At 50.8% G+C, this 23881-nt stretch overlaps 1 protein-coding gene across 1 annotated transcript; it reads left to right on the top strand.

Annotated features, from left to right (window-relative positions):
* The first annotated feature begins 4179 nt into the window (after positions 1-4179).
* On the top strand, positions 4180-22672 carry Slc7a9 (solute carrier family 7 member 9). Its single transcript, XM_051162188.1, has 12 exons — positions 4180-4307; positions 5988-6135; positions 6435-6677; positions 7086-7211; positions 7927-8026; positions 9707-9751; positions 10462-10585; positions 11414-11517; positions 17808-17904; positions 18733-18882; positions 20615-20789; positions 22254-22672. Exons 1-12 carry the CDS (start codon positions 4221-4223, stop codon positions 22316-22318), a joined length of 1464 nt encoding a protein of 487 aa, XP_051018145.1. The 5' UTR covers positions 4180-4220; the 3' UTR covers positions 22319-22672.
* Positions 22673-23881: the final 1209 nt, after the last annotated feature.

Raw genomic sequence — 23881 nt, 5'->3', positions numbered from 1 at the left:
TGCTTTTAGTTTTCCTTTATTTATCTTTTTTTAAGGGTTACATATTGAACCCAGTGGTCTGCCCAGGCTAGCCTCACCTCGCAGCCCAGGCTAGCCTCACCTCACAGCCCAGGCTAGCCTCCAGTGCTTGCTCTCCATGCCTGAGTGCTGGGATTACAGCAGTGACTCTCACACCTCTCCACGTTTCTTTTCTTTTCTTTCTTTCTTTTTTTTGATATCTTAAAATGTCTATCAAAGGCTCATACAGGCAAAACACCGACACATTAAACAAACAAATAATGTGTGTGTGTCTGTACACATAAATATAAGAAAAGGGGCAAGGGTGAGATTAGAGGCAGACACGGGAGTCATGGGCTTAGGAGAATGATGGAAGTATCACGACTGTCCCACGAGGAACTGTGTTACCTGGAACACAGTGACAGCCCTGGTCTTGTGCATCTCAGTGGCAGAACATGTCTTTAGGGTCTTGAGCTCAGTTCCCAGCACAGAATATGAAGGAAAGACAGGCAGGTGTAAAGGCAAGTGCCTGGAGACCTGGGCCTGTGTCCCCGGCACTTTGAAGATGCTTTTTCCCGCCCATTCTCCCCATCCTCGCTGATTGTTTTATGAGAGTCTGTGGCCCTCTGAGCCTTTGTTGTTTTCCTACACTCTGCCCAGCTTCTTCCGGCTGAAACTCAGGCACTAAGCAAATACATCATACCTATGTTTTATTCCCACTTTACTTCTCTCTTTTTTTTTTTTTTTTTTTTGGTTTTTCGAGACAGGGTTTCTCTGTGTAGCCTTGGCCATCCTGGACTCACTTTGTAGACCAGGCTGGCCTCGAACTCACAGCGATCCGCCTGCCTCTGCCTCCCGAGTGCTGGGATTAAAGGCGTGCGCCACCACGCCCGGCCACTTTACTTCTCTCTTTAAAAAAGAAATGTATATATATATTTATTATATGTACAGTATTCTGCCTGCTTGTGTGCCTGCAGGCCAGAAGAGGGCACCAGAACTCCTTGTAGATGGTTGTGAGCCACCATGTGGTTGCTGGGGATTGAACTCAGGACCTCTGGAAGAGCAACCAGTGCTCTTAACCTCTCTGAGCCGTCTCTCCAGCCCCCGCTTACTTCTCTTGATCTCCACTGTTGTTTTGTTGTTGTTGTGTCATGGCCCTCCAGGGACCCAGTGCCCACAGAACAGCACTCTGCAGGAAGATTATGAGTCCAGGGCTTGCTCCGGCAGCTTAGCGAGACCGTCTCCAGATACAGAGTAATCCAAGGACTGGGTGTAGTTCAATGGCAGAGTACTTGTCTGGCATGTTCAAGGCCCCTGGGTCAAGCCCATGGCATAGGGGTTGGAGCTAGCGATGGCACCCCCTTGTGGGCCTGTGAGGATGGCAGAGGAGGTTCCACACTGGACCAGGGCCCCTCAGGGTGCTGCGTTTGCAGCAGCTGGATAATAAAGATCCTTTGTCAGCTGGGTGCGGTGGCACATGCCTTTAATCCCAGGACTCCGGAGGCAGAGGCAGGTGGATCGCTGTGAGTTCAAGGCCAGCCTGGTCTACAAAGTGAGTCCAGGACAGCCAGGGCTACTCAGAGAAACCCTGTCTTGAAAAAACAAAACAACAGCAATAACAAAAAACCCAATAAAGTAAAGATCCTTTATCAAGGCCAGAAATCTTTACCTCTGTTCCCTTTTGGTCAAAGGCAAACCTCTCTCTCTTCTCACCATATCTCTTCCTCTCAGGATGGGCACATGAGCCCAGGCGAGCATGGCACCCAAGTTCTTGTCCCTCAGACCTGAGCACTGGTGTTTCATGTGTGCTAAATGCCCCTTCTCCCCATCTCGAGTGTGTGTGTGTGTGTGTGTGTGCAAGAGAGGAGGTGACAGGTTTTCCTTCCTTCTTTCTTTCCTTCCTTTTTCTTTCCTTCCTTCCTATGGAGGTTGAGAGGAGAGGAAGTTAGGCTAGTTGGGATGACAGCAGAAGCTGACTGGCAAGCGTGAGGGGCGGGGTTAAATTCCCATCCCGCCCCACCCTCACCCTCTGGGAAGCGGAAGCAGTGGATGGATGCCTGGGACTCAGTACCAGCTGTCCTGGCCTCATCCACCTGCGCCAGGTCAGCAGGAGACTCTGTCTCAAAAACAAAAACAAAAACAAAAAACCGACCTGGGGCCCAAGGGATCGAACTCAGGTTGCCAGGCTTGGTAGCAGGAGTCCTTCCCTGCTGAGCCAAAAAGTTGTCCTCCGACCTCCACACATGGGCATAGCACCCACCCACCCAGCCAGCCTCGCCCTCGCTGGGGCAGGGTGACAGTGGGGCCACTGTCTTCAGAGACACAGTGACCAGCGAGCGAGCGTCTAGCAAGCAGACATTTCCTAGCGTCCAGAGAAAGTCATAGAGAAGAAAGCTCAAGTGTTACCCTTTGCACTCCTAGGGCAGGCTGAAGGGAGGGAGCAGATAGCTGCCTCGAGGGAGAGGCTTGGGGCATTTCAGTTCCCAGCACTGAAAACAAACCTCCACAAAAGAAAACAGAACAACAAACCAACAGACTTCTTAGCATCCCCTCGTCCTCCAGATGGCCCTAGGAGAGAATTCTGAAAAACCCGCCCCCGCCACTCCCCATTCCCCTCTGCCCACGGCACCCGACTCCCACCCTGACCTTCTGTGCCTTCCCACTCTTTGAGGATGCTGATGTTTCGGCTGCAGCTTCGGCTCCAAGTCCTGGTGTGAGATGAGGGGGCGCTTGAGGCCTGGGGAGCCAGTGGCTAAGACCCTCCATTGTGCCCAGCCAGGGACCCTCTGGCTCCTCCCACTTAGATTGGAGATCCAGGATTGACCCCCTAAAGCCTCCTATTGCTGGCTCTCTCTGGGCCTCAGTTTCCCCATGGGCAAAGTGAAGATGGACCAGATGGCGTCTTTGCATTCCTTTTCCCCCTCCATGGTCCACTGATCAAGTCCTGGGTTCCTTGAGCAGCACGTGATGGGCACCTGAGAGCACTTGGCTAGAGTCCTGGTGAAAATGGAGCACCCTGGTAAGTCCTTGTCCCGTCCCAGTCCCCTCCCCCCACCCCCTCCCAGCCCCCCTCCGCCCCGTCCCGCCCCCCTCTCCGCCGGCCCATCTTTGATGGGAAGACCTCACCCAAGCTCCTGCCTGCTCCCTGAAGGAAGTTCCCTGGGTGAGGAAGACACACATGCAGGAAGGGAGGCTACAGACTCAGCACTTTTAGTTGCCCTATGAGTCCCTAGATCCAGCCCATTGAGACGGTAAAAGGTTGGTTCCCAAGTTTATGCCGGATGTATGCGAGGTTTCCATTAATCTGGTTTTGTTGTTGTTGTTTGTTTTGTTTTTAAGCAAAAATGATCTAGACAAAAGATAAACATTTCTGGGGGAAGCTGGGCTTGTCTGACCCCCCCCCCCCACTTTTTTTTTAATCTGGGGGAAGGTGGGTGTTTAATAATTACCTTTGTTGACCTCTGTACCTTCTGGCTTCCTCCACGCCTGGGCACAAGACATGGCCCTTCCTGGGGCTCGGCCCTGCAGTTGGGCGGTGGTCAGAAAAGCGAGCATCAAGCATCGTCAAAGGTAAAGGAGGCCGCTTCTGCCCTGCTGGGGGCCCTAAGCAGAAAAGGATTTAGACAGAGGGTACCACCATCGCCTTAATGTACTTTGAGCTGTTCTATTCCGGCAAACCACCCCTTGCTAACATTTCAGTATGTTTCAATTTGGTTTACTGTATTTATTTATTTATTTTTCCTTTCCTTTTTTTTTTAGAAGCAGAGTCTTTCTATGTATCCCAGGTTGGCCTGACTTGCTGGGTAGCCCAGGCTGGCCTTGAGCTTGCGATTCCTCTACCTCAACTTCCCCAGCGCTGGGAGAACAGGTATGCGCTATTATTTATGTAATGTGTAATAATCTCTTTTTAGTTTTGAAAAACAGTGACGCGCGGTTAGAAGTGGAGTGTGTTTTAAATGTAGTGGGGCCGGAAGGAGGGTACTGAGTAACTTTGGAAGAGGTACAGCAAGCTCTGTGGCCTGGAGAGCATCCTTTCATCCTGGAGTGGAGCAGTGAATCTGTGGGGGGATTGAGGGCTATGAGCCTTGCTTTGGGGCAACCACCTAGCTGCCCAAGCGCAAGAGAGAGCTTGATGAAGTCCCCTCTGCGTGTTGCTTACACCTACTGACTCAAGGTTAGAGTCTGGCTCTCCTTCCAGACCCTGGAAGGAGCCTTGAGGAACAATGGAAGAGACAAGCCTGAGGAGGCGGAAAGAGGATGAGAAATCCACCCACAGTAAGAAACCCAAGACCACAAGCCTCCAGAAAGAGGTGAGGAGTGGCGGGGCTGGGGCTGGTGGCCCCACTGGTCCCTGGAAAGACAGACAGGGTTTGCTTGTTTGTTTGCTGAACCAAGGGCCCGCTATAGAGCTCTGGCTGGCCAGGAATTAAGGATTCTTCTGTGTCAGCGTCCTTAGTATTATAGTGACAGGTCAGCAGTGCCTGGATGTGTTTTTGTGGTTTTGGTTTGATTTTTTAGTCTGTTTGTCAAATCTTGCTGAAGCTGTAGCTACAGGCAGTTGTGAGCCACCACATGGGTGCTGGGAATAGAGCTTGGGCCCTCTATAAGAGCAGCACTCACTCCTAACTGCCCAGCCAGCCCTCCAGCACCCTAGCTGGTTTTGCAAAGCGTGTGTGTGTGTGTGTGTGTGTGTGTGTGTGTGTGTGTGTGTGTGTGTGTTTATTTTTATTTATTTTTTATTTTTTGGTTTTTTGAGACAGGGTTTCTCTGTGTAGCCTTGCCTGTCCTAGACTTGCTTTGTAGACCAGGCTGGCCTCTAACTCACAGCATGCAGGGAGGGGACCAGCTGACTGCACCAGACCTGCTGTGGGGGGAGGGGAGCAGGTAGGCTGAGGGGACAGGGTTCCAGGGTAAGAGTGGAGGTAGATCGGAGCTGGGCACTCCATCCTGCGCCTATCCCAGGCACACAGGCAGAGCAGGAGCCAGACATGAAGGGCCAGGGGGCCTTTGAGGCCCATAGATGAGGAACCAGGTCCCCAGGGCAGCCCAGGATAGACTCTAAGCTTCAGGGACAACACTGAGGGACTGACAGGGTGGGGAACTTCTGGGTCCCACCCTGTGGCAGGCAGAGGAGCTGGAGAGGGCTACAGGAAGCTCTCTGGCCTGGTGGGGGGAGGGTGATACACCTCACCATGGACCAGCATGGAGTCTTCACGCCCAGCTGTCAGACTTAGGGCAGTGACACTGTCCTCCCTGCCGTTCTGAGTCCTGACTCCAGCAGTGTCACCCAGCACAGCAAGCAAAGCCCAGGGGTCTATGCTTAGGCAGCCAGATGCTGACTGGCTACTGGTATCTGATTTGGAAACTCTGTCTCTGTCTCTTTCCTCTCCTCTTCTCTTTTCTGTCTCTCCCTTCCTCCTTCTCTGTTCCTCTCCCTCCCGCCTCTCTCTGTCTCTCTCTGTGTCTCTCTCTGTCTCTGTGTGTGTGTGTATATCTCTTTGTCTGTGTGTGTGTGTGCGCGTGTGTGTGTGCCTGTGCGTGTGTCTATCTCTCTTTGTCTGTCTCTGTCTCTCTCTGCTTCCTCAGTGCTGGGATTACTGGTGACCTTTGTCACACCCATTAAAGAACTCTTTCCTGCTCCGACCAACCAAGAGGCATTTTCCACAGGCTCTTGTTTCTAGAAGCCTGTTGCCCGAATCAGTGTTTACATGGAAGGCGGGAAGCAAGCTTTGCTTCGCCTTCCTGGCTGTCCACCTCGATTTCCCCGTGTGTGAAATGGGCATGATAGGTATAGCCCAAAAAATGGGGCGGTTCTGAGGTCTCCACGTAAGGAAAGTGGCCTGGTGCTCCCACGGCAGCAGCACAGGGTGGGCACGCCTGGGACATGAGTTAGTTTGGGCCGTTCTGGTCACGCTGGGCTCTGGGGGGCGGTCACCTCTGCCTCCTGTGAGCGCCTGGCTGTTCAATTAGCTCCATCCTTGGACACGCAGGTGGGCCTTCTCAGCGGCATCTGCGTCATTGTGGGTACCATCATCGGCTCCGGCATCTTCATCTCTCCCAAGTCTGTGCTGGCCAACACAGAATCCGTGGGGCCTTGTCTCATTATCTGGGCAGCCTGTGGAATCCTGGCTACGCTGGGTAATAGAGGCGACTCCCGGGTGACCTCCCCATCGGGTGACACGAGCACAGGGCCTCAGTTTGTAGCCCAGGCTGGTCTCAAACCCTCAGTCCTCCTAAGGGTCAGGGTTATAGGCTTGCGGCACCATGCCGGGGCTGGGTCCTTCCTGTGGGTGTGGCACATAAGGGAGAATCCAGCAGCAGTCAGAGGCCCAGAAGCCAGAAATGGGCACTTCGGGATGTGAGCACCTGAGGGAGGAAGGCTCCACAGAACGGGATGCAGCCTCACAAGGGGTCGGCTCCCCTCTTCTGCGTTCCAGGTGCCCTGTGCTTTGCGGAGCTTGGCACAATGATCACCAAGTCTGGGGGTGAGTACCCCTATCTGATGGAGGCCTTTGGGCCCATCCCTGCCTACCTCTTCTCCTGGACCAGCCTGATCGTCATGAAGCCTTCATCCTTTGCCATCATCTGCCTCAGTTTTTCCGAGTATGTATGCGCAGCCTTTTACTCGGGCTGCAAGCCTCCTGACGTGGTTGTGAAACTCCTGGCAGCCGCCGCCATCTGTGAGTGCCAAGCCTGCAACCCCGGGGGTGCGGGGAGGGGGTGGGTTGGAGGGGCGGGGGGGGGGAGGCAGAGAGGGCCTGCTGGATTCTAGTCTAGGCTCTTCTTTCCCCAGAGAGAGGCACAGCAGGCCTGCAGGGTCTGGTAAAGCAGGCCAGGGCTGGCTATCCCAGCAGGCCTCTGGGGGCTATCCTGGGCTATCCTGGCTGCTTCTCCTTTATGGTTTGAGACTGGGCATGATTTGAAGGTCAACATTGGTGCATTTTTAAAGGTGCCGAAGCAAGCTTATTTAGTTCTTCATTGAGGATGTTGCGGGGGAGGGTCGGGGGTAGAGGACTAGAAAGGAAGGGATTGCGGGACCCTGGGAAAAACCATGACTACGGAATGTCATCCCACTTGGGCCTTCCCAGTGCTTATCACTACCGTGAATGCGCTGAGCGTGCGGCTCGGGAGCTACGTCCAGAATGTCTTCACGGCAGCCAAGCTGGTGATCGTAGCCATCATCATCATCAGCGGTCTGGTCTTCCTGGCCCAAGGTGAGCCGCAGCCCCACCCGGCCAGTGACGTCTTGTCTTCTGGAGCAGTCTTGCCCAGGAGCATGTGTGTTTTCTGCCTTATGTATTTGTGCTTGCATGTCAGTGTTTATTTATTTATTTTTATTTTTACTTTTTTTTTTTTTTTTGTCTGTTTGCTTTTGGTTTTTTTCGAGACAGGGTCTCTCTGTGTAGCCTTGGCTATCCTGGACTCACTTTGTAGACCAGGCTGGCCTTGAACTCACAGCGATCCGCCTGCCTCTGCCTCCCGAGTGCTGAGATTAAAGGCGTGCGCCACCATGCCAGGCTTCTTTTCCGCCCCCCCCCCTTTGGTTTTTCAAGATAAGGTTTCTCTGTGTAGCCTTGGCTGTCCTAGATTCCTTTTGTAGACCAGGCTGGCCTCTAACTCACAATAATCCTCCTGCCCTTGCCTCTCTGAATGCTGGGATTAAGGGAGTGCACCACCATGGCTGGATTGTTGGTATTTATTTATTTATTTGTTTGTTTATTTATTTATTAATGATACAGGAACTCACAAAATATAGCCCAGTCTTGCCTCTAACTTGAGATGCTCCTGCCTCAGTATTCTAACTTCCACACAGAGTTTTGGTTCCTATAATAAACAGGGGTCACGAGTGATGCCTTTCTCTCTGGTAGACAGGGGAATGAAGTCAGCGTCTGGGCAGCTGACATTCACTCTTCACTGGCTTCGTTTCAGGACACACAAAGAACTTTCAGAATTCTTTTGAGGGTGCGCAGAACTCTGTGGGTGCCATCAGCCTGGCATTTTACAATGGCCTCTGGGCCTACGATGGGTGGTAAGTTCTCCCGAAACCCCCCAAGTCTACTGGTGGGTTCTCAGGACAGTCTGATTTCAGCTGCTATAGAAAACAAAGATGTCGGGGTCTGGAGAGATGGCTCAGTGGTTAAGAGCACTGTCTGCTCTTCCAAAGGTCCTGAGTTCAATTCCCAGCAACCACATGGTGGCTCACAGCCACCTATATTGAGATCTGGTGCCCTCTTCTGGCGTGCAAGCTCACAATGCAGGCAGAACACTGTGTAAATAATAAATAAATACATCTTTAAAACAAAACAAGATAAAACAAAACAAAGACGTCTCCTTTTTGGGGTTCAGTAGCACCACCTTCATAGTTCTTTTATGTGAAGTGCCCAAACCCTGAATTCCCCCCCCCCCCCCAACACCTCTCTAACCTCATGGATGAGATCATGGGGTCAAAGTTCTTGCTTAGCTTGAACTGGCACCAGCTCCTGACAGTGTCCAGGGAGCGGGTAGTTGGTGAAGCCCTGTTTAGAATCTTTACCAGGAGAATCCCATCTGAGCTGAACAGAGGCAGCACGGACTGTCCCACAAACCTGACAAGAGCAAGGAAATTCAATGGCGCTGCCACAGCAGTCCTGAAAACATTAGGTGGACTGTGCGTGTGTCCTTCAAGGCAGAAGCATGGCCACAGTAGTGCTGCCCTTCCCCCACTGCTATAGATTTCATCTTTCTTTCAACCTCATTCCGGTTTTTCTTTTCTTTTTACTTTCTTTCTTTTTCTTTTCTTTTTTCTTTTTTCTTTTCCCAAGACAAGGTTTCTCTGTGTAGTTTTAGGCTTTCCTAGACTTGCTTTGTCGACCAGGCTGGCCTCGACCTCACAGTAATCAGCCTGCTTCTCCCTCCCGAGTGCTGGTATTAAAGGTGTGCACCACCATGCCTGGCTTCTTTCCAGTTTTTCAAAGTACTCTGAATATTTTTGAAAATTCATGTGATTTCCACAGAGAGCAAAGACTTAACCCATTGATAGACACCTGGCTCTTGGCAGTTGTGAGGCTGTTACCACCAGATCTATGGGGCAGAACTTACCTGCATTTGTGTGGGGAAAGCTCTTTATGGTCTTTTTATTTTTTCTTCAGCAATTACCACTTTTTTTTTTTTTTTTTTTTTTTTTTTTTCAAGACAGGGTTTCTCTGTCCTGGACTCCCTTTGTAGATCAGGCTGACCTCGAACTCACAGAGATCCACCTGCCTCTGCCTCCAGTTATGGGATTAAAGGCATGCGCCCCCATGCCCAGCTTCTTTGCATTATTTTATTTTGTTCTAATTTTAATGTTGGGGGATGGAACCCAGGGTGTTTTATATTCTAGGAAAGCATTCTATTGCTGAACCACACCCCAGCTCCTCACTGGGGGATTCTAGGCAGGGGCTCTACCACTGAGCCACACCCCAGCCCCTCACTGGGGGTTTCTAGGCAGGGGCTCTACTACTGAGCCACATCCCAGCCCCTCACTGGAGGATTCTAGGCAGGTGCTCTACCACTGAGCCACACCCCAGCCCCTCACTGGGGATTCTAGGCAGGGGCTCTACCACTGAGCCATGCCTTTAGCCCTACAGTAGAAATCTTAAAATGAGCCATCATTTGTCATTGCTCCACAAACTTAGCCAAGAAATTCACATAGCAAGTCACAGTGACACCCTTGTTACTTTTCTTCATCTAGGAACCAACTAAACTATATCACCGAAGAGCTCAGAAACCCTTACAGGTAAGAGCACTGCAGGAGACAGTGTGCCTACAGCGTATTTCTCCTCTGTGTAAGGCAGAAAGTAGGGCTCCTGCCTCTGTCTCTTATTTCATGACCCTCTCCCGCTCAGTAGATCCCACCCCCTACCCCTGTGGGTGTGGAGCCAATGCTGTGAGCATGCCGACCAGTGCTCTAGCCCTAGGCAAGGCACCTGGCACTGAATGAACCCATGTGTGCCCTATCCCGTTGTTACGTTTGTGCCATTGGACAGCGACATGGTTGGTAATTGGAAGGAAGACCATTGGCTTTATCTCTGCTTTAACCACTCAGTTCTCCTGCTTTGGAGTATCCTTTGAAAATGTCTCTTGTCTCTGTCGGTGGCCCCAAGTATTCCTGGGGCCTCAGTGTACTTCGGAGTGGAGGCAGGGCTGACAGGAGGGAGATGAAAAGTCCATCTTGCTGAGCAGTGGTGGTGCACACCTTTAATCCCAGCACTCGGGAGGCAGAGGCAGGCAGGTCGCTGTGAGTTCCAGGCTGTCCTGGTCTATGAAGTCAGTCCAGGACAACCAAGGCTACTCAGAGAAACCCTGTCTTGAAAAACAAAACAAAACAACAACAACAACAAAAAAAAAAAAACGAAACAAACAAACAAACAAACAAAAAGTCCATCTTACCAGCTTCATAGGATGCTCTGGTGTGACTCTGGGTTCCTGTGTCTCTGTCCCTCTCAGAAACCTGCCCATGGCCATTGTCATCGGGATTCCCCTGGTGACAGTATGCTACATCCTCATGAATGTTTCCTACTTCACAGTGATGACCCCCACAGAGCTCCTGCAGTCCCAGGCTGTGGCTGTGGTAAGTGGCGGTGGCCGTGGAAAGTGGCTGTGGCCATGGAAAGTGTCTGTGGAAAGTGTCTGTGGCTATGGAAAGTGGCTGTGGCTGTGGAAAGTGGCTGTGGCCGTGACCTTTAGAAGGAAGGAGACTCGAAGAACAGAAGGCTGGGGCACACATTTAGGCTGGGCGCCAAAGGTAGTGGTTAAGACTGCCGATGCGCAGCGGGCCATTGCTCCGAGGACCCGGGCGTCCCTTTCAGGTACATACAGCAATGGCTGAAGGACCCTGGGCTGGAGTTCCCAGTGGAAGGAAGGAGGAGAGTGCAATTGAGTGAGAGGAGGTGATTTTAGTAATGGGTGGTGGGACCCACACCGCTGAGGAGGGGTTTCTAGGATGGTTGAAAAGTCCATAACCCTGAGATGGGTGTTAAGGCAAGGCCATGTCTAGTGAGGGGACCAAGGAAGAAAGCAGTAAAGTAAGGAAGATAGGGCCAGGAAGTGAGGTGATTAAAGAGAAGTGGGTCAGGAAGTAAGTGAGGTACACTAGGGCCAAGAAATAAGGTAAGTGAGGTACATCTGGGAGGTGAGGTGAAGGAAAGGAGGCGGAGCTAGGAAAATGAGGTGAGAGATGAAGTAGGGCCAGGAAGTGAGGGGCAGGTCGGTGAGATGACTGAGAAGGCCAGGGATGTGGGCAAGGGTCCTGTCCTCAGCAAGACACAGGGCTGCTGTTCTGAAGGTTTCTCCCTTTTCTCCGGTAGAGGGCCCCAAAGGCTGTTGTGGACAAGTGAAGTGAGGTGGGGGTGTGGGTGCCCCGAGAAACCCCTCAGGATTGCCCTCTGTTTTTCTCCAGACCTTCGGAGACCGCGTTCTCTATCCAGCATCTTGGGTAGTCCCCCTATTTGTGGCATTTTCAACCATTGGTGCCGCTAATGGGACCTGCTTTACCGCGGGCAGGTAGGGTACCACATCTTCTCACGCTCTCAGGATGGGCAGTGGGCAACAAAGCCAATGATGGATGCCCTACATCCTTAGGGCTCTGGCAGGTTAGATCTCACATGGGGTGGTGGGCTGACCCCAGAGCATGCTGGGTACACATGCACAAACTCTGAAGTCTGGACAAGGGATGTAGTTTGAACCTCAAAACAGAGTAGCGAGAATGGGGTGGGCAGCCTTGCTGGGTAGAGCTGGGCATGGCTTGTGTAGTTCAGTGACCCTGGGCTCTAAACTAGGAAATGCTGGCATGGCAGAACAAGGCTGAGGGTGGTGTCACCAGGTGAACAAGGCTTGGCTCTCATGTGGCACTTTCCGTTTCATTTTCTCTCGATGATCCTTCCCGAACATTCTGTCATGTTAATATATGCCTGGCCAGGAGTTGACGGGGTCAGTCTGTATCATGCCTCAGCTCCGTGGAGCCCTGGACAGCTCAGGGCTTGTCACCTGAGTAGGTGTAGTTTGTCACTCTCTAGATCCCACTGGTGTGGACAGTTAACAATTGTGTTCTCTCTCTCTCTGTCTCTGTCTGTTTGTCTGTCTCTCTCTCTCTCCTTCCTTCCCTCCCTCTCTCCCTCCCTCTCACTGTGAGGGGCATGCTTTAACAAAGCCCACAGTGATGGACCAAGCGTGGGTTGTTTCTATGAGCACTGCTGTGGGAACATTCTGAAACATGTCTTTGCGCACAGTAGTGCTCTGAAGAATAGACTTCCAAGTGGCCTGTCAAACACCACATGTTAAACATGAATTCCAACTACAAACTAACCCTGCTAAAGCTACAGCGGAGCGTGGGTCTATCTCACACTCATCCCAAGCATTCTGAGCTCGGGGCTGGACTCAGTGGTAGACTGCCTGCCTAGCGTGTGCCAGGTCCTGTGGTCCTTGCCTAGCAAGGAAGGGACGAGAGATAGAGACAAAAGAAAGACACTTTTGGCTAGTCTAGGGCCTTGGTATTTATGCATAAATTATGTTTTCTCATTAGCAAATAATTGCATGTGTTTCTGAGCATCAAGATGATGTTTTGATAGCTGTGTGTACTGTTGAAAGAGCAAATTAACCTACCCGTCACCCCGCATGCTTATTGTTTCTTTCTGCTGAGAGCATGTCCCATCAACTCTTTGCAGTAGTTTTGAAATATGCATCAAGAAAGCAGCAGTAGACATGTGTGTGAAAGGATCTCTGCAGTAGGACCCTTAGGTCTTTTGGGGATCCACCCAGGCATGTCAGTGCTGGGCTATGCGGAAGACCTAGTTTTAGTTTTCTGAGGAAACTTACAGTGGTTTCCAGTGACTGTACCTGTTTTCTTTTTCTGTTTCTGTTTTTGTTTTTCGAGACAGGGTCTCTCTGTGTAGCCTTGGCTTTCCTGGACTCTCTCTGTAGACCAGGCTGGCCTCTGTGGTTGCTGTGGTTGAACTCACAGCGATCCACCTGCCTCTGCCTCCCAAATGCTGTGATTAAAGGCATGCGCCTCCGCCGCCCAGCTGACTGTACCAGTTTTCAATTCCACTGACAGGGAATAAGGGTTCCCTTTCCCTCACATCGTTGCTGGCGTTTTTTCCTGATAGTGCTTATCTCGATTAGAATAAATGGAATCTCAAAACAGTGTTCAGTGGCGGTCCCCCGCGGCTACGGATGCTGAACACTTCTTTTTCTCATATTAAACTCAACATTGTCTTTATGACACTTATTTGTGCATGTGCACATGAGTATCTGTGTGGGCATGCGTGTGCTGTGGTACGCATGTAGAGGTCAGTGCAACTTTCAGGAGTCAGCTCTTTTCTTGTATAATGTGAGCCCCAGGAATCAGCCAAACTTCATTGCTAGGCTTTGCAGCAAGTGCTTTCACTTGATGAGCCATCTTTCCAGCCAAACATGGGTGTTGAACATTTCTAAATTTTGAGACAGGGTTTCTCCATGTAGCCTTGCCTGTCCCAGACTGGCTTTGTAGACCAGGCTGGCCTCGAACTCACAGCGATCCGCCTGCCTCTGCCTCCCAAGTGCTGGGATTACAAGCGCGTGTGACCGTGCCTGGCTTTGCTGAGCACTTTAAAAAGTGCTTATTACTTATTTGTGTTTCTTCTCCTGAGGATTCTGTATCCACTATCCCATTTAAACATTTTTTTTCCTAGCTTCGTTTTAAAGTAATTCGTGTCAAGTGTGTGGCTGGCAAAGATGTTATCCATTTTGAGGACTGCCTCTGCGCCCAATTAACCGTTTTTCCTTTGCATTTCATTATTTTCCATTTGTCAACTTTAGTTTTGTTGCTTGAGTGACTAGAGTCCTTTTCAGAAAGTCCTTACCTATGTCTGTTTCTTGAAGTGTTTTCCTTACTTTTTCCTTTCAGTAAAGTCTTTGATCCACTAAGCTCTAGTCTCACTGTCTGTCTGTCTCTGGCACTAGAATTACAGGATATGCCTTCATGACTGGCTTTTCTCACAACTTAAAAAAAAACCCTTTTTATTGGTTCTTTGTGAATTTCGCATCAAGCACCCCAATTCCACTCATTTCCCCATCCCTTCGTACCCCCTTCCAGCCTTGCAACCCCCCAACCGAGGAAAAAAAACTTAATGTGGAAGCTACAGTGTGCCCCACAGTGCACCCTTCTGTCTGCCCGCACTTCTTTGCTTGCAAATGTTCATGGCAGTGACTCGGTGGTCTGGTACTCGGCCTCCGGCTTCTGCTGCTCTATCAGTACCGGAACTGGGACCCCTCTCTGACACCCTGTTGTTGGCCTGTGTCATAGAGATCCTGTAGATTTGGATCTGAGGGACCGGCCCCTTCATGCACTCCAGCAGTTCATCAATGGGGTAGGTGCTGGGGTGGGCCGATTCAAAGCCCTGGATCTGGGCCTGAGAGGTGTCTGAGCAGGTCAGCCCACTGGCTCTCCTGCTCTCATGCCCTCGGGGCTGGCTCGTCTACAAACCCTGCTGCCCAGGCGAGGTTCAGGGCCCGTGCTCTCGAGTGCTGCAGCTGGTGAGGGACATGGCCAGCTCTCCTGCTCTCATGACCCCGAGGCCAGCTCTCCCACTCTCATGACCCCGAGGCCAGCTCTCTTGCTTGCCATAAATGGTGAGGGATGAAGGCGTGGTGCGTAGCATCTCTCCCTCACCTACACCACCACACAGCAGACAAGCTGCATGGCCAGCTCTCCCACACTCAAACCCTTGGGGCTGGCTCACCCACTGCCCCACTGTCAGGGTCAGCTCTTCTGTGCTGCCCAGGTGAGGTTCTCCCCTCAACTTCTGTTCGTTTGCTTTGATTATTGAGATGGGGTTTCTCTGTGTAGCCTTTGGCTGTCTGGGGCTCTTTGGCTGTCCGGAACTTGTTCACAGTGATCCTCCTGCCTCTGCCTCTCGAGTGCTGGAGTTACAGGCATGTGCCGCCATGTCCAGCTTCCCATCTTTTAATAGTTTTTTGGCAATTTCATAATACGCATACTGTATTCTAATTATCGTCACCTTTGAGCCCCACCCTAACCCCTTTTAATTCCCTTTCCCAAGCCATGCGTTTTAACCAGGGCCACTTGTGAGACTGGAACCAACCGTTGGAGCCTGGTGGAATAAGAATGTATCTAAAACTGAGGCCTTCCTCCCTCTCACAGAATCCATCAGTAGCCATAGTTCAGGAAGAGGAGGTAAGGTCCTAAGGTGTCTTCCCAGCCTGAGAGAAGCTGCTGACGGGTTGTCCTCTGCAGGCCCACTGTGCGCAGCTGCAGCGCATGGAGACCATGTTTGAGTTGGTTGTGTCATACTCAGGATAGATCACAGCCCTTCACCTGGGCTCTGGATTTTCTATTCTTTCCACTCTCCTTCCAGTGATTTCCTGAACCTTCAAGGGGGGGTGGGGTAACTATCCTGTTTAGGGCTGAGCCTGCCTTACTTGCATAGCCATGTGTCTCTGTATTCAACTCATTCATTGCAAAGAGAAGCATCTCTGTTTAAGGCTGTGAGAGTGGCACAGCTCGTCAGGAATAGATCTTTCTGTGGCATTCGTCTCTCGTCTGATCAGAGTGGTCAGTTGCGCCCATAGCAGCTGTGCCACCATCACATTGACATCACACCTGACCCTGACCCTAACCCTGTGCCACCATCACCACTGACACCTGTTTGTTTTGTTTTAATTTGGATGCTGGGGCCTAAACTCAGGTGCTCATACTGGACAGCAATCATTTTACCCTCTCACTCATCTCCCTAGCTATGGAGTTGATGTGTATATTGAGTTAAAAGATCTGGTTTTGTTGGGCATAGTGGCATACACTTTTAGTCCCAGCACTTGGGAGGCAGAGGCAGGTGGATCTCTGTGAGTTCAAGGCCAGCCTGGTCTACAAAGTGAGTCTAGGACAGCCAGGGCTACAAGAGAAACTCTGTCTCAAAACAAAAACAAAAACAAACGACACTTTAGCTGGGTATGGTGACGCACGCCTTTAATGCCAGCACTCGAGAGGCAGAGGCAGGTGGATCTCTGTGAGTTCGAGGCCAGCCTGGTCTACAAAGCAGGTCCAGGACAGCCAGCCAGGACTACAAGAGAAACCCTGTCTTGAAAAACAAAACAAAACAAAAAGTGGCTCAGTGGCAGAGCCAATGCTCAGCACATGCAGTGTTCTCATTTTACCCCTACAATAGTAGGTTAAGACATGACTGGTTTTTGTTTTGTTGTGTTTTTTTAAGATTTACTTTTATGTATACAGTGCTTGCCTGCATGTATACCTGCAGGCCAGAAGAAGGCACCAGATCATATTATAGATGGTTGTGAACCACCATGTGGTTGCTGGGAATTGAACTCAGGACCTTTGGAAGAGCACTTGGTGCCCTTACCCTCTGAGCCATCTCTCCAGCCCAGCTGACTTCTTTTTAATTGCTTACAAAATTATGAAATTTATGTTGTATAGATGTTTCCCTTATTAAAAGACTTATTGAAGCATATTGCAGTCAGTACTGCTTCTTATGACTGTAGTGAGAGTTTTGGTTTCTTTAAAGACACAGAACTATTATGGGGCTATGCCTTCATTTTAATCCCAGGTGTGGGATATGGGGCTACTTGCTGCAGCTGACTATGATTTGTCTCGCGCTCTAGCAGAGGTGTGGTTTTGCCAGCTGCAGATAGTTTCTATGATTGTGTGGCACTTAGAATTCTGGGGACCTTTCAGAGGGTATATAAATGCTAGAGCCCCAATAAGTGGGTTTTGGGGTTGCTGTTGGTCACAGTTTGTTAAATAGTTGGGCACAAAGAAGAAATTAGATGTTGTGATGGCAAAGGTCAAACTTGTCCCAAGAAACTTGACACGGCAGGGAGGAGTCTAAGGATGACATCGCCCCCTTCCTCACCCCTGACTTTATTCAAGGGTCTCTTTCCTCTCCATCCTTCTCTCTTACCTAGTGTTAGAGGCTGAGAGGGAAGAACAGGCGTGCAGGGTGGAAGAAAGGCTGCCCAGGTGCTTCGGGTGACTGTAATTCTGCTGCACTGTAACTAGAAACTTGAGTCTTTACTGACATCAGTACTTGAGAAATATTTTGCTTAGATTTTTATGTTCAATTATATGTCTGTGTCGGTGTGTACATGTGAGTGGACACCTGTGGACACTGGAGGCATCAGAGTCCCCTGAAGCCAGTCAGGCAGCTGTGACCCACCCAGCATGTGTCCTCTGCCGGAGCAGTGTGCACTCCATAACTACTGAGCCAGCTCTGCAGCCTCCAGTTTATTGTTTCTGTGTGTGTGTGTGTGTGCGCGCGCGCATATGCGCGTGTGCGCCAGCCAAAAGTGTCAGGTCCCCTTGAACTAAAGTCACAGGCAATTATGAACCATCTGCTGTGGGAGATCAGCAAGTGCTCTTAAATTCTTAAGCATGGCAATTTTCATGTATTTTCGATCTTTCCTTTTTCTCTGCTTCACATTTTAAACAGTCTGATTGCCAGATGAGGCGGAACTGGGGAAGAGAAGGGGTCTGCTCAGGTCTCCTTATGTGCCTTTAAGACATGGGGCCAAGGGCTAGGGCCCCTCGGCTTCCTGGCCGGGCCCATGCTCTGGACTAGACTTTGCACCTCTTCTTGCATGACTCTTGGGAGTTGAGCAAGAATCCACTCCTAAGCTATGTTGGCCCTGCCCCATCCTAATGACTCCATGGGACCAGGATGAATTCCTCATAGGCGCAGTTAACCATCACACAGGTCCTCCAGCCTCTTCCAGGGCCTTGCCGGAGAGGTCAGAGGCAGGCACACCTCAGACTCACCCCCAGTGCCTTCCCTGTGTTCTTTCAGACTCATCTATGTGGCTGGCCGGGAAGGCCACATGCTCAAAGTGCTCTCGTACATCAGCGTTAAGCGCCTCACACCTGCTCCTGCCCTTATATTTTATGTAAGTATGAGCTCTACCTGATGACACCAACCAGCAAGCGGAGTATCTTTCTCGGCAGGGGATGAAGTACAGCTGTGCCGCTGAGCGCAGGAGTTTCTGAGTGAGCCAGGCTCCTTCATTCCCTGATACAACCCAGAGCCTCCCAAGTCTATGTGTGCTGCGTTTCTTACATGCATGCCCTTATTCTGAGGCAAATGACACAGAGGCCTAGAGTTCCAGGGAGGGGACAGGTACATCCTTCATGGTGCCTGCTAACTTGGATCATCCCCCATGGCTGCGGTTTCTTGGGGATAGATAGGCCTGGCTCAGGGCCACAACGCTAAACTTATGTCTATTTCCCCACTGACTCTGAAGATGAGTGAACAGACCCAGAAACTGGGATCCCAAGTCCAGGACCAGGCCACAGATGCAGTCATGACCACACCTGAGTTTCATCAGGCACCAACCCATAGTGAAAACTCTTCCTAGGCTAAAGTCATCCTTGTAAAGCTGGTGCATTTCTTATTACTGTTTTTTTCTTGCTTAGAATCATGACTTTAGGTCAGACATGGTGGTCTACACCTGTTATGAGGCAGGAAGATCCCAAGTTTCAGGCCCGCCTAGGCTATAGAGCAAGACTGCACATGTGCATGCATGTGAGAGCACACATATGCAAGGGCACAACTTCACAGGCTCAAAGATTGTCCAAGCCCCTGCTGTGGAGCCTTGAGATCAGGGGTCAGCGGGGCATGCTGGGGCTGCCGGTGTGTCCCGGGGAGCCAGGCCTGTGCAGAGAGGCTGCTGCGTGTGTGCACTGCCTATCTGAAACGCTGCTCTTCTTCCTACTAGGGTGTCATAGCCACCATTTACATCATCCCGGGTGACATCAACTCCTTAGTCAACTATTTCAGTTTTGCTGCATGGCTGTTTTATGGGATGACAATCCTAGGACTCGTTGTGATGAGATTCACAAGGAAAGACCTGGAAAGGCCCATCAAGGTAAGTCTGTGTCTGGATGTCACTGCAGCTCTGGTTTCTGGGAAGAATTGGAAGGCAGCCATTTCCATTGCTCTTCTTAGCATGGCTGCTCTCCTGCTGAGCACCGGTGCTTATTTCAAAGGGTAGCTTATGATCCACAGAGACACTGCAGTGCTCACCATACAGGGGACCTGCTTCCCACCTGTGCCTACTTCTCACAGGCCATCCTCACACAGTGATAGGGACTTTAGAACCTGCCCTGGTCCCAGCCTGTGTACATGCTCAGCGTGCTTCCGCCCTCCATGTCCTCATGGCTGATGCATGCCCACACACACACACGGAGGCGGCTGACCCACCATGTTACTTTATGCTTCTTGAGGTGGAGAAGCACAGAAGGGCTGCAGTGATCAGGCTCGGGGTAAGGAGGGCCCAGCTGCTTACAGCTGTCTGATGGTCTAAGCACCACCACATCTAGGGTCATTTAGCATTTCCAACAGGCAACATCTTGGTGGCAGTGTGAATTTTTAATATTCACAGTCCCCTCATGAACAGAGTGACAGATTAGGGAAGGCAGCTCAGTCAGCGTCATCACTTGAGCAGATGAGTGATTGCCACAACCCGACTAGGCTGGAGACACCAGTGACCCAGGCCCATGTGCTCTGGAAGGCGCACACTCGGGGGGGGGACCCCAGTAGGAAGACCTGGGACCCACCAGAGGACGTGGGAGAGCAGTGTAGCAACCTTCCCGTTCCAGGGTCTTAGGAAGTCCCCACAAAGCCCCCTGACCTGGACAGAGGCATTTCCAGAACTATGGAGATGACACCCCCAATTCGCTTCTAGAGGAGAGGGAGTGGAGAAAGACAAGAGCAGCATCGGTCCCTTTCCCCACTCTCTGCTCAGATGACAATGCAGTGCTACCCAAAGGAAGAGAGTGCAACCAGGCCAACTGCACTTGAAGAGCAGCTCCCATGAAAGGCTCCAGGCTGGTAGTTGCTGTGAGCTCAGTCTACGCCTAGGAGACCTTGTTTTGGGGTGAGGGAGGTACACAGCGAGGAAGGGGAGAGGCATAAATATCAGGCAGATGGGTTGTGATCTTATCATACACCTAAGCTCAACGCATTGCTTAAGACAAAGATAAAACAAAACAAGAAACCACAGTGCTACCAGCCAGGACGCACAACTCTGAGGTAGCAGCTGGGAAGGCTACTTACAGCTTAGAGCAACTGTGTTCACAAAGCACAAGAGAAAGAAGATCAAACACAGCAGCAGGCCGCGCGCAGACCCTCCCAGTCTGCATCAGTAGTGAAGCCAGGTGGGGAGCAGCCTGGACAGAGCTCGGCCACCCCCGGAAGGAGGTGAACAGCTGCAGGAACCTGCCTCCTCCAGGGCACCTGAGCAGTACATGTGATTATCCTAAGGTGTTCCAACACAAGTATTCCACCCACCCGTTTGCAGGGAATGAGACTAACACGTGGAGGAAAAATTCACAGAGGTAAGAGTCGGACACTGTATCCATCAATCACCAACTCTCTGATCTATGACAGAATAAGGCAGGCAGGCAGAGGGAGGGAACGTGAAAGTGGAGAGCAGGGAGCCTTCACCTGTAGTGATGCACACTTTATAGTTCAAAGACAAGACAGAGATGGACGAGGAGAACTGATGTCAAAGTGCCGCAGGGCTCCCCGCACCTGTGCTGCTGTCGGGAGCCATGAGCAATGAGAGGCAGGCTGACGTGTGCACGCTCTGCTCGCAGGTGCCCATCTTCATCCCTGTCGTCGTGATTGTTGTGTCAGTGTTTCTGGTCCTGGCCCCGATCATCAGCCAGCCGGCCTGGGAGTACCTCTACTGCGTGCTGTTCATACTGAGCGGACTTATATTTTACTTCCTTTTTGTCCACTACAAGTTTGGATGGGCCCAGAGAATCTCCAGTAAGTATGGAAAGCAGGGCTGCGAGGAAGGTGCACCATCGCCAGAGTCAGTGTGGGCCCTTCCCTTACAGCACACCCCCTCCCCAGGGACACCCCTGGATCCTGCCTCAGTGTCCTCTGCTCCCATCAATCACTGTAATGAGGAGAAAGCACCATTTTCTTCTGGTACTGCAAAGTACACATTAGTTGGTAACAGTTTACCACGAAGACCACCCTTGAGGGTGTAGTTAAAAGTATAATCTCATTAGATGAGGTCTTTGCAGAACAGCACCTTTTATTGTTGTTGCTTTGAGGCAGAACTCAATAGTGTAGCTCTGGCCCCTGCTTCCTATTGAGACCCGTGGCAGACATCTAAAAGACTCAGTAACAGCCCCCAAATACCCCAAAGTGATTGTCACTGCACTCAGCTACGCCTTACTTTTAAAGTCTAACAAGATCATATTCAGTGAGCTTTTGCTGTAAAGCAGATTTGGTTGCAAGAAACTCCACTTACACAAGTTTGGAGGCTCCTCAGCATTAGCAGATGGTGATGGGACCCTAGCATGTCTCCTCCTTGTGCAGCGTGTCCCTGCAGGACAAGGACTGAGCCATGCAGGTCAATCCTGCATGGGTGTTCAGTGGCTGCAGTGTGAGCTGCAGACCCAGCACTGAGGATGAGATAGGAGGGCTCCACAGACTGTTTCCATAGGAAAACAAAACAAAAAGCTGCTTTTTAAGTAGAAATGTCCCTCTGGCCTTTCCATGTGGGGATACACACACACACACACACACCCAGTGGGGCTGCAGATGGGAAAGGCCACGTTCAGTGGGAGTGGAGCCAGACCGTGAGCCCACGGCTACTCAGCTGTGAAAGCTGGCACCTCCCTCACCTCACAGTGCTGCAGGAGCAAGATGGAGAATTTAGTTCCTGTTGACTGAAGTAAAATATAATCTTCCTTGTCCTGGGGTCACTAGCTCCTAACCTCTTCAGGGACAGCACAGCCTGCACAGAGAGGTGAGGGCTGTAGTGTGAACTTGCAGTCACCACCCTGATAGCTGCTCACTCTAAAAACTGCTAAGGCCTGATGACAACTCTCAGGAGTTTGAGTGAGGCCAGCCTGGGCTACGCAGCACGACCCTGTCTCAAACAAACCACAAAAACATTAAAGTGGCTTAAGATGATAAAAGGAAAATGAATAATCCTGTATTTTAAACAAAACTAGTTCTGGTTACTTCAGATGAATCAGTGCTTAGCAGCAAATACACATAACTGAGCCACGTGCCCCAGCAGCGTGAACTGTCGGGCAGAATATAACAGAGAAGCAACGTATCTCTGAAGAGGCGCTGCAGTGATTAGGGAAGCCCTGATTAAGCGTGACCACCAGCTGCCCCCCAGTGCAGGGTCTAATGACATCACCAGTCACGGGAGTGAAGCCCTGCAGCCGCACTGCTCTAACAGCACCAATGCCTCGGCTTCCATTTCAGGGCCAGTCACCAAGCACCTGCAGATGCTGATGGAAGTTGTCCCCCCAGAGAAGGACCTGGAGTAAAACGTCCATCACTCATAGCCCAGAGCTGCAACCAGTTCATTTTTGTAAGCATTATTTGTGGTTATTTCTTCCTGGTGTTTTTCTTAATGAAAACATGTACTCAGATATTTGCTTAATATTATTATTCTTAGCCATCCCTAATTCTCTGAGTTAAGGGTGTTTTATAGAGGTAAGAGATGTTTTTAGACATCTCAGGCGTGCTGGCTGTGGTGGCGCACACCTTAATTTCAGGACTCAGGAGGCAGAGGCAGGCAGAGCTCTGTGACTTTGAGACCACCCTGATATACACAGTGTTCCAGGCCACCAGGGCCTCATTGAGACCCTGTCTCAAAAATAAAAAAATAGGGGCTCAGAGGTTAAGAACACTGGCTGGAGCCGGGCGTGTTGGCGCACGCCTTTAATCCCAGCACTCAGGAGGCAGAGGCAGGTGGATCGCTGTGAGTTCTAGGCCAGCCTGGTCTACAAAGTGAGTCCAGGATGGCCAAGGCTACACAGAGAAACCCTATCTCAAAACAAACAAACAAACAAAAAAAACCACACATACATACTGGCTCTTCTTTCAAAGGTCCTTTCAATTACCCCAACTGCATGAAGGTTCACAACCATCTCTGTGAGATCTGGTGCCCTCTTCTGGTGCATAGGCATACATGCAGGTATATATAGTAAATATAAAACACAGAAACCCAAAAGTTAACAGGAGCTGATACGTGACAGTGCTGATTGCGAGGGAAGCTGCATGCCAGCCCCTCCCATCACACATGTGCCATTTCATAAGGCGCACACTTGACCCAAGACAGGGCAGAGACAGGGTGGTAGCTCAGGTGTTACTCTTGCGGAGCACATGTAAGGAAGGCTCTGTGTGTGTTACTGCAGACAACAGAAGCAACAGGCAATCCCTAGACCCAGTCAAGTCCACACTCATACAAAGACGCTGCTCAGCTCCACTCAGATCACTGGCAGCGGCTTTAAACTTGTTTTTTTCCTGCTTGTCCATACCACACAGTGCTGCCACTCCCATTTTTTTTTTTTTTTTTTTACCCCGTGCTGTGTGTAACTATTCTGTGGCCCCTGCAAATACCTAAGGGAGCTCTGCTGGGGTCAGCACCGTGCTCCCTCGCCCGCCCCCGCCCCCACCCGTGCCTCAACTCACTGCCTTCACTGGTATTGTTTCTAGAAAGTGTGGACATTACTTTGCATCTGAGCCAGCAACATTTGTGTAAGAACACTGGCGCTTTACTGATGATGCTCACAGCCCATGGGACAGTTCCAGAGCACAGACTCAAGCATTTCCATTTCCACCTCACATGTCAGAGACTGACCCCAATCAGTAGACTTTAATACAGAAAAGCTGATAGGCAGCCTCCTATGTGCTACAAAAGGTTCAAATATTGCACAAGTTGACCACCTGAAAAAAAAAAACTATTTAAACAGAACTGTTTCCACATTTCCGTGGATCTTTGGAGGCAGCCTGTCTCTGCACTCTGTAACCGCTGCCACCACAGCCCTCTACCAGCTGGGTGACCTGCAGAGACTGACAAAGCCTAGCCCCACAGCTGGACTGTC

Source organism: Acomys russatus, chromosome 19, assembly GCF_903995435.1.
Source record: "Acomys russatus chromosome 19, mAcoRus1.1, whole genome shotgun sequence".
In the NCBI taxonomy this organism is placed as follows: Eukaryota; Metazoa; Chordata; class Mammalia; order Rodentia; family Muridae; genus Acomys; species Acomys russatus.
The sequence above is the reverse complement of the archived record's forward strand: the minus strand, read 5'-3'. Positions and strand labels throughout refer to the sequence as shown.

Coding starts and splice junctions, on each gene's coding strand:
- Slc7a9 (XM_051162188.1), top strand. CDS start 4,221: ATGGAAGAGACAAGCCTGAGGAGGCGGAAAGAGGATGAGAAATCCACC. Junction 6,678..7,085: donor CCTGGCAGCCGCCGCCATCT/GTGAGTGCCAAG, acceptor GGGCCTTCCCAG/TGCTTATCACTACCGTGAAT. Junction 11,518..17,807: donor ACCTGCTTTACCGCGGGCAG/GTAGGGTACCAC, acceptor GTGTTCTTTCAG/ACTCATCTATGTGGCTGGCC.